The following is a 9,986-nucleotide window of genomic DNA, read 5'->3' as shown; positions in this document are numbered from 1 at the left end:
TTTTTTTTTTTTTTAAGTTTCTTTTAGTACCAATTCTTCTACTATCTAGTTGCATGGCATTGCAACTAGTCAAATTACTTAGTGTATTAGGGTCTTTGTTATCCTTCTTGTAAAGTAGGGAAAATAAATATTCCTCTTCATCTGATCATTTCAAGGATTAAATGTTACAATGCATGTAAAATACTTAGTCTAGTAGTTCCTATATGGTACTTTCTATTTGCAATACTTACTAATATAAGTATTAGTTATGGCCATTTTTATTACCTTTATTATTATTAAATTTAGAAACACTGATTACTATACCTCGTGCCCTGCTCTCTGCATTTACTGTCTTCATAACCTAGGAAGACAAGGTTTGCTGAATGATTTAGCAGCTTTAGCTAGTTGCACTATTGCATGCAAACTTAACCTGATTTCATGGGATGAAACAGAATGAACACCGTGGCTCATGGCTGTCATTAATGAAAGATAGCTGGAAACAAGACAAACAGCTTCATTGCTGAGATTGTTTCCGGGCTCAAAGTTCTTCCAACAGCTGTTATTTTTGGCCATTAATCGTGTTAATTCTTTCTTTCTTTTTTCAAAGGCTGAGGGGAAATAGGATTTTCTTTAAAAAGAGAATCCAGACTGGTTATTTCTGAAGTCAGGAAGAACTCTTGTCCTCCCACTATTGTGGTCTTTTGGCTGCTTTGGCAGTTGGACTGAAGGGCTTTTCCTTTTGTTTTTCTCCTCTCTTACTCAAACTGCTGTAGTGAGAAGAAAAAGCAAAACCAGGTCTCTAATTCCAGAGAAGGAGCTTTGTAGCAGTTACCTTCAAGAAAATTTACTTCCCAAAGAAGTATGTAGTATTACATAGACAGTGACGAGAAAAAGAGAGAAAGAGAGAGAATGAATCTGAGCCAGTAAGACAGAAGATACTTAACTAAAGATGAAAGGAAGTTTTGCCTTTCCTGAAAGGTATTAGTTTTTTTTTAAAATTAAGTTGACTGCTAGTTTTGTTTAAAGTATTTGTTCTGGAACACTGAAGTTGGAGTCTACCAGACTGAGGTTACAAGCATTTTCTTTGGCAGCAAGAAGATACTTTTATAGAAGCCATGCCTGTACTTGGGGTTGCCTCAAAAGTGAAGCAACCAGCTGTTGGGTCAAAGCCTGTCCATACTGCTCTTCCGATACCAAATCTTGGCACTACTGAGTCACAGTACTGTTCTTCAAGATCTTTGGAACTTACTGGAACAGAGAGCTCAATGCTTTCCTGTCAGCTCACATTAAAATCAACCTGTGAATTTGGAGAGAAGGAATCCTTCCAAGGAAAATTCAAGGAGACAGAAGACAGTAAGGTTAGTGGCTCAAGGTTACCTACAGACTTACATAGCTATAATGCAAATTTCTTTGTAGATGGAATATAAAGCTTTGTGTGAAATGGATATTAGTAGAGGAACACCAGTGTAAGAATGTCAGTAACTTGAACAGCTGAAAAGCTATTTAGCCTATGTAAGAACTAAATAGTTTATAGCTGTTGCAAAAGTTGTAAATGATATTCTTTGAATATGCATATTTCATAATCACTTGATACTACTTATTGATGCAATTCCTAGTTATTCCTAGGCATTGGTTCTATTACTGATAAGCATGACTATAGATGTGAAGAAAGGGGGCCTAATTTTCATATATATTACAATGTAAATGAAGGTTTGTTGTAGTAACCAATATAGATGCCATCATTTTTCCCTGAATGTCATTTGTACTTTAAACAATCTTGGTTTAAATATTTTTCTCCTAAATGACATAATTCATTGCCATTTGAAGGAAAATGAAATATTATGTTCCTTAATACTGCACATTTGTCTGGATTTTCATTTGTAAATTGAAAACCCACTGTTTTATTTATTACTGATATCTTTTTCAGTCATTTAATTTTTGATATTTTGTGAGCAGTTAGCTCAAAGCTCTTGGTTTCTGAGCCATACCAGAATCATTTTTTCTAAGAGCTGTAGTGGTGTAGTACCTAAGCCTTGGCTGCCTTAGGCTGGCGGTTCAAACCCACCAGCCACTCCTCCTCATAAGGAAGACTGGGCAATCTACTTCCGTAGTGATACTGCCTTGGAAATCTTCTAGAAGCTGAGAATTAGCATGGCCCTGTAGTTGATGAACTTCATGGGAATTTATTTGTACATTGCTGAACATCACTGTTCAGTGCAATATTTAACTATGATGTCAGGTTTCCTAAAGTCAGCATACTGACCTCTGGCTTCTTAGAAAATGTTTTGATTTTACTTTTCTACTTCTGGTAGCATAGTGCCTAAGGCATTTGACTGCTCACCAGAAGGCTGGCAGTTCAAACCCACCAGCCACTTCTCAGAAGGAAGGTTGGGCAATCTACTTCCACAGTGATACTGCCTCGGAAACCCAAGGAGGGATCACTATGAGTCGGATCCCACTCCAAGGCACAAAACTACAAAAACAACACCCAAATGTAACTCAAAAGTATATATGTGCATAAACATACACACACACACACACACACAAACTTCATATAAAAATCACTCTGCAAAGAAAAAAGAAAGCTTCTCCTTCTGTCTGAAATCCCTATTTCGTCTATCTTTACCTATTTAAGGGAGCTCTGATGGCGTAGTGCCTAAGGCATTTGACTGCTAACCAGAAGGCTGGTGGGTCAAACCCACCAGCCACTCCTCCTAAGGAAGATTGGGCAATCTGCTTCTGTAGTGATACTGCCTCAGAAACCCTAGGAGGGGTTGCTATGAGTTGGATCTGACTCCACGGCAGTGAGTTTGGTGTTTCTTTTTTTTTTTTTTTTACCTATTCAAAGCCTTTGGGGTGCAGCCCCAATGCAAGTTCCTCCATAAAGTCTTTGCTAGCCACTCATTGCCTCCTTTCCTCTACTATGGATCATTGTTTGTACACTTGTTGTTGTTGTTGTTGTTATGTGCCGTCTAGTTGGACCTGACTTATAGCGACACCTCCTTGGGTTTCTGAAGCAGTATCACTATGAAGGTAGATTGCCCAACCTTCCTTCTAAAGAGTGGCTGGTGAATTTGGACCTCCAGCCTTCTGGTTAGCAGTCAAGTGCCTTAGGCACTACACTGCCGGAGTTCCCAACATCTTTATTTATTATTGTGTATTTTAAATATCTAGATAATTTCTTTCTTTCTGTAATAAATTGAAAATTTATTGATGGCAAGACCTGTATCTAATTCTGTGCTTTGCTCCACCAAAACACAGTTCTTTGTGCATAATTTAGTAGTAGTTGAATGCATCAATACATAGACAAATGAATTTATGACTGAATAAACAATTATCCTAATAAACATTTACTTAAGTTAGTAGAGCTCTTTGGATCATCTAATCTATAAAACAAGAAGTTTAGATAGATGGTCAAGATATAGTATTCATTTTATGTTCTAGGAAAACATTGTCTAAGTACAAAAAATATCAGTCAAAATAAAATATTTAATTATAGGCTTATAGTTCTCAGTCTATTGTGACAGTCCAGGATAAAACTGGGAAAGTAATAAATTATCAAGAAAAGACCTAAATATTCACTTTATGCAAATAATTAAAGATGAGTGTCATACAATTCTTTTCTAACACTCTGTGTACTCACAATGCCTTGTTTTAGATGAGAAGAATAAATAAATGCATTATCTTTAGTGGCCATGGCTATTGTCATTGTACATTTATTAAAACTTCCATTTGCTAAATGGTTTGGCCCAAGACTTCACAACTATGAGTACTTGACAACTCTGAGAATTTCGGATGATCTCCTTAGTTAGAACAAATATTAATCAAATGTGATATTCCAGTAAGACCCTGTGATAAGCAATGTTGTACTCACAGGAATGTTTTCACCACGTTATTTAATAAATTAAAAGGTTTTCAAACAATGTGAACAATACCTGGTCAGCATTTGGGACTATTTCAAAATATTAAAGAGAGTATATTTTTGAGATTTTTATAAAGTTTTCAAAACAAAGCTGAAGAAAATAGTAAAAATAATTAGATTAATTTGAAAAAATTAGGCTTTACTCATAATAATAGGAAATACAAAAATAATAGCATGAGTGAATTTCTTCTTTCATGTAGAGGAATTCTGGAACTGTTGTGGCTGGTATAGTGACTTCATGAAGTTGTCAGGGAGCCAGGCTCTCTTTGTTTCATCTACAATCATCCATTTGTGGCTTCCACCTCACAATCTTGAGAGGGTAATTGAGTTCCATTCAGCAAGAAAGAGTAAGTGACCAGAAAGACACATTTTTTCATCAAAGTTCTTCTGTATCCTGTGATCTATATATATAGCCCTAAGGCCTTACCTAACTGATATCAGAAGGAAAAAGAAAAAAAACCTATTGCTGTTGAATCAATTCTGACTCATAACGACCCCCATTGCATTTCTGATGGTAGTAAATTTTTACAGAAGTAGATTGCCCAGTCTTGCTTCTGCAGAGTGGCTGGTGAAATGGACTAAGTGAAATGGACACTTGGAAATGTGGTGTTTTTCAAGGCAGCATATTCCCAAAGAAAAATTATTCCTAAGGAATAAGAAAGAATAGAAAGTTCCCACGACACTTGACAGTCAGTAAGAAATATTTATGTGAGTACTCTGGCAATCCCTGAACCAAACTATTTACAATTGTTGAAGAGAACAAATTGATATATGGCAGTGTCTCAAGAGTGTCCTTACTCCAGCACAGCCTTCTCCTATCCCTGTTTTTAATTAGTTAAATATCATCATTCCAGTCACCCAATCTTGAATTCCTATGGTAATATCTAGTGAGATACATACCTGTTCAACATTCTGTAATCTCCAGAAATTGGAAATTTCACTTGTGTTATGTCTTGGATTTCTCCAACCTACGTGTTGGCACTCTCTATATTTTCTGGAAATTATTGCAGTAATACAACTTGATGTCCTTTTCTCCTGTGTCTTTCTACCATCATCTATCCAACACATTTGATATCCTGCTTGTTCAAAAAACTTTAGTAAATTCTCATGGCTTACTGGTTCTTTGTCCAGACATTCCAGGTACTCAGTTGTTGTAATCTTCACTTTTTTTTTCTTTCCAACATCTTTTTTTTTTCTACATCCTCTTCTTCCTGTGTCATAATTCTACCTAGCTACTATATTCCAGAGGTCTTCTGTCTGAGCATCCAAATTATCTAGAATGCTTAGTCACATTGTTGTTCAATAGATACATAACCCTAGTTCTTGCATATCAAATATATTTGAAAACTCCACTACAATAGCTTAAGGGTTTAAGTTATCCGTAGGTACTTCTTACCTGATTTATTACTCTTCTTGAGTTTTCTAACATCTTTCCTCATATGGTTATGTTCTTCTATTGTGCCTGAGCATTTCCCAAATGAGGGGCAGAGTTATTTTGCCTTGGAAACATTACTTAAGAATCTGGAGGTAAAGATACAACATTTGGTCTCTATTCATCCAGAACAAAAGAGAAGGAAGGAAACCCAGGACTCAAAGAAGAAACTAATAAGACTAAAACAATAAACCAGTAAGAAGAAACTATAGGACTGTCTTCAGGAACCACAGCCTCATCTACCCTGAAACCAGAGCTAAACAATGCCAGGCTACCACTACCAACCATTCTGATCAGGGACACAGTAGATGGATCCTGGAAGAATGGGAGAAAAGTGTGGAACAGGACTTCAATTTCTTAAAAAAACACTCACTTACTGGACCTGTTGGGACTTGAGGATTCTCCAAGACTGTTGATCTCATATACTGTTTAAGCCTTGAACTTAAATTATCCTCTAAGGTCATCCTTTAGCTAAATAATAGCTTGGCTCACAAATTAAAGAATATTAGCCATGATACTATGCTCCTTTAAAAAATCATCTATATGTAACCAAATAGTCAACAACTACTTTAAAATAAAATGAGGAATAAGTGGGCAGGGAAAGTAGATTGCTGGAAATGGAACAACCAGAACAGAAATAATGAGAATATTCAGATAGTATGAATAAATAATTTGTGTAGAAATCATTAAATAGGAACCTAATCTCCCATGTAAACATTCACTGAAAACACAATAAAATATTATTTTTTAAATTTTTGTTTTATTTATTTATTTATGAAAAAAAACAGGGAAAAACAACATTACTGCACTCTTTTAACTTTAGGACTTTTTATTTTAATTGTATCTTTTTTAAAAAAAGACCTCCAAACATCATTGATGCTCATGGTTCCTACCAAGGTTTAGGAGAATACATAGACATAGGGGAACCAGCTTTCTAAAGAAAAGATTTTTAGACTTCTAGAGATCATCCCAGATGTATATTAGAAGGAAATACAGGTAAATAGGTCCTTGCAGAAGGAATCTTTCTTCTTTAGCCTCAGTATATATTCCTAAGTCTGTCATAAGAAAAGGAAAATGAATATGTTAAGTAAAATTTTAAAAATTTTTATTGTGATTTGGATAAAAGATTATAGAGCAAATTCATTTTTGATACAGCAGTTCATACACATTTTGTCTTATGACATTGACTGTAATTCTCCACAGTGTAACAGCTTCCTGCCTATAGTTACCTCTTCCCCGTGTCCTTCCCTCCCATGCACTCCCGCCCCCTGCCCGTAGCCGTCTCTATGTGCAAGCACTGCACTTCTGTTCTCCCATACTTGATCACGCCAAGGAGTCTATCTACCTGATATAATTGTTCACCCCATATACCTCTCTATTGTTTGGCTGGAAGCTGCAGAAGTAAGTTCAGTTCCAGAATTGAAGGATGGCTAGGAGCCGTAGTTTCAGGGGCCTCACCAAGCTCTATCAGATCAGCAAACCTGGTCTTTTTTTTTTTTTTTTTTACAATTCTGAGTTTTGTTTCATATTGTTCTCTCACTCTATCCAGGATCTCTTATACTGATTCCCCTCCAAGTGATTGACAGTGGTAGCTGGGCACCATCTAGTTCTGGTCTCAAGGTTGTATAGACTGAGGATCACATGGTCTACCAGTCCATTGGACCAGTTGTTTCCATGTGTCCTTGGCTTTCTGTGATCTTCTTTACTCTAGGCGAAGAGAAACCCATCGTAGCATCTAGAAGGCCCCTGGCAGTCAGTACTCACCAAACTAGGATGTAGAACAATGTTTTTGTGTAGTATGGTATGCCAATTAAGCTTGATAGACCCTGTGACCATGGTCCCAAGCCCAGAGTTCCAACTGCTCACTCCCTCTGGGTAGCTGGCTGTGGCTAAAAAGCCACCACAACCTTGCTCCTTATCAGCTCTTCTATATACCTGGAGGTTCTTATAGCACATAAAAATATGCTTGTAGAAAGATTGTCTGCTAACCCTATACATGGTCGTGGGCACAATACCCCCTGCCTAGACATACCTGATTGTTCAGCTTGTCCATCCATCTATCCCCCTGTAGATAAATGCTTGTCATCACTGACAACGCAGTACTGTGTATGCTAAAGCGTTCATCTTTGTTGTCTGTACCTACCATCTACCTCTCTGTATCTTCCTCTTCCTGATTGTCACTGTGTTGATCACTCACATTTCATATATTGCCCTTCCCTTCATCCAAATCAATACTTGTGTCTACCTACCTAAGTGTTTCCTTCCTTCCCCCCCCCAACCCCTGGTAACCAACAAAGAGCATTTCCTTCCATATGTAAACCATTCCTTGACTTTTTAAAATAGCGAACTAATACAATATTTGTCCTTCTGTGATTGACTTACTTCACACAGCATAACATCCTCCAAGTTCATCCACATTATGCAGTGTTTTGTAGATTCTACATTTTTCTTAGTGTTGCGTAATATTCCATTTTGTGTATGTACCATAGTTTGCTTAACCATTCTTCTGTTGATGGTCAGCTAGGTTGTCTCCATCTTTTTGCTATTGTAAATAGTGCTGTAATGAACATTGGTGTGCATATACCTGTTTTTGTCCTGGCTCTCACTTCCATAGGATATATATCTAGTAATGGGGTTGCTGGATCAAATAGTTTTTCTGATTCTAACTTTTTAAGGAATTGCCATACTTCTTTTCACAGTGGTTGTATAATCTGACAGCCCCATCAGCAGTCTATGAGAGTCCCAATCTCTCCACATCCTTGCCAGAATTTGTTATTTTCTGTCTTGTTGAACTTTGTTATTACTGCTGGGGCCAGGTGGTATCTCATTATTTTGTTTTGCATCTCTCTAATAGTGCCTAAGGCATTTGACTGCTAACCAGAAGGCTGGAGGTTCAAACCCATCAGCCACTCCTTGGAAGGAAGGCTGGGCAATCTACTTCCATAGTGATACCACCTCGGAAACCCAAGGAGGGGTCACTATGAGTCAGGCCCAAGTTGGCGGCACATAACAACAACAATAACAATGGCTAATGACTGTTAACATTTCTTCATGTGTTTGTTGGCCACCTGAATATCCCGTTTGGTGAAGGGTCTGTTCATGTCTTCTGCCCATGTTTTAACTGGGCTCTTTGTGTTTTTGTTGTTGAGGTATTGGAGTTTTCTATAAATTTTCGAGATAAATCCCTTGTCAGATACGTTGTTGCCAAATACTTTTTTTCCCAGTCTCTAGGTTCTTTTTTGACTCTTTTGGAGAAGTCTTTGGAAGCTCATAAAAATCTAATTTTTAGAAGGTCTCATTCATCTAATTTATCTTCTGCTATTTGTACATTTTGGGTTATGCTTGATAGTCTTTTCATGCCATATGTTGTTGTTGTTGTTATGTGCCATCGAGTCAGACCCGACTCATAGCGACCCCTCCTTGGGTTTCCGAGGCAGTATCACTATGGAAGTAGATTGCCCCATCTTCCTTCTGAGGAGCGGCTGGTGGGTTTGAACCACGAGCCTTCTGGTTAGCAGTCAAGTGCCTTAGCCAGTATGCTACCAGAGCCCTGCCATACATGAGCACCCATAAATTTGTTCCTATTTTTAACTTGAGAAACTTTATAGTTTTAGGTTTAACATTTAAGTCTTTGATGCATCTGGAGTAAATTTTTGTATATGGTGTGAGGTACAGATCTTGTTTCATTTTTCTGCAAATGGATATCCAGTTTTGCCAGCACCATTTATTAAAGAATCTCTTTCCCATTTAATGAATTTCAGCCCTTTGTCAAAAATCAGCTGACCATAGGCGAATGGATGTATTTCTGAGTTCTCAATTCTATTCATTGGTCTGTGTCTGTCGTTCTGCCAATAACAGGCACTTTTGACTACTGTGGCCGTATGGTAGGTTTTGAGATCAGGGATGTGAGACCTTCTACTTTGTTGTTCTTCTTCAATAGTGCTTTGCTTATCCGAGGTCACTTTCCTTTACATATAAAGTTTATGGTTGTTTTTTTTCCATATCCTTAAGGAATGTTGATGGGATCTGGATTGGCATTGCACTGAATATTTAGATTGATTTGGATAGTGTTGACATTATCACAGTGTTCAATCCTCGTATCCACAAGCATGGTATGTTCTTCCATTTATGTAGATCTCTTAAGGGTTCTTGTAGTAGTATTTTGTAGTTTTCTTTCTACAGGTCTTTTGTGTGTCTGGTAAGATTTATTCCCAAGTGGGAACAAAAAAAAAAAAAAAAAAGAAGAAGAAGAAAACAACTCACTGCCAGCGAGTTGGATCTGACTCATTTCAGATGGTTCTGTTGTGACGTAACCCAATTTGTTTCTCATTCATGTCTCCTTGGGTTTCTGAGGCGGTATCACTGCAGAAGTAGATTGCCTAACTTTCTTTTGAGGAGTGGCTTGTGGTTTGAACCACCAGCCTTCTGGTTAGCGGTCAAATGCCTTAGGCAGTATGTCACCAGAGCTCCTTACTCCCAAGAATTTTAATTTTTTTTTCTGTTGGTATTGTAAATGGTAATGATTTCCTTATATTCTTTTCAGCAGTCTCTTTGCTGGTATGTTGTTGTTGTTGTTATTTGCCGTCGAGTCGGCCCCGACTCATAGCGACCCCTCCTTGGGTTTTCGAGGCAGTATCACTACGGAAGTAGGAT

General features: G+C 37.5%; 1 protein-coding gene across 1 annotated transcript in view; it reads left to right on the top strand.

Annotated features, from left to right (window-relative positions):
* The first annotated feature begins 1,094 nt into the window (after positions 1 to 1,094).
* NAV3 (neuron navigator 3) overlaps positions 1,095 to 9,986 on the top strand; it is a 552,011-nt gene continuing 543,119 nt past the window's right edge. Inside the window, exon 1 of the mRNA XM_007947567.1 lies at positions 1,095 to 1,337. Coding sequence (XP_007945758.1) covers positions 1,095 to 1,337 — 243 coding nt within the window. The remainder of the gene's footprint in view (positions 1,338 to 9,986) is intronic.

This window comes from Orycteropus afer, unplaced genomic scaffold (assembly GCF_000298275.1).
Source record: "Orycteropus afer afer isolate SDZICR_OR568_19922 unplaced genomic scaffold, OryAfe1.0 scaffold00190, whole genome shotgun sequence".
In the NCBI taxonomy this organism is placed as follows: domain Eukaryota; kingdom Metazoa; phylum Chordata; class Mammalia; order Tubulidentata; family Orycteropodidae; genus Orycteropus; species Orycteropus afer.
The sequence above is the reverse complement of the archived record's forward strand: the minus strand, read 5'-3'. Positions and strand labels throughout refer to the sequence as shown.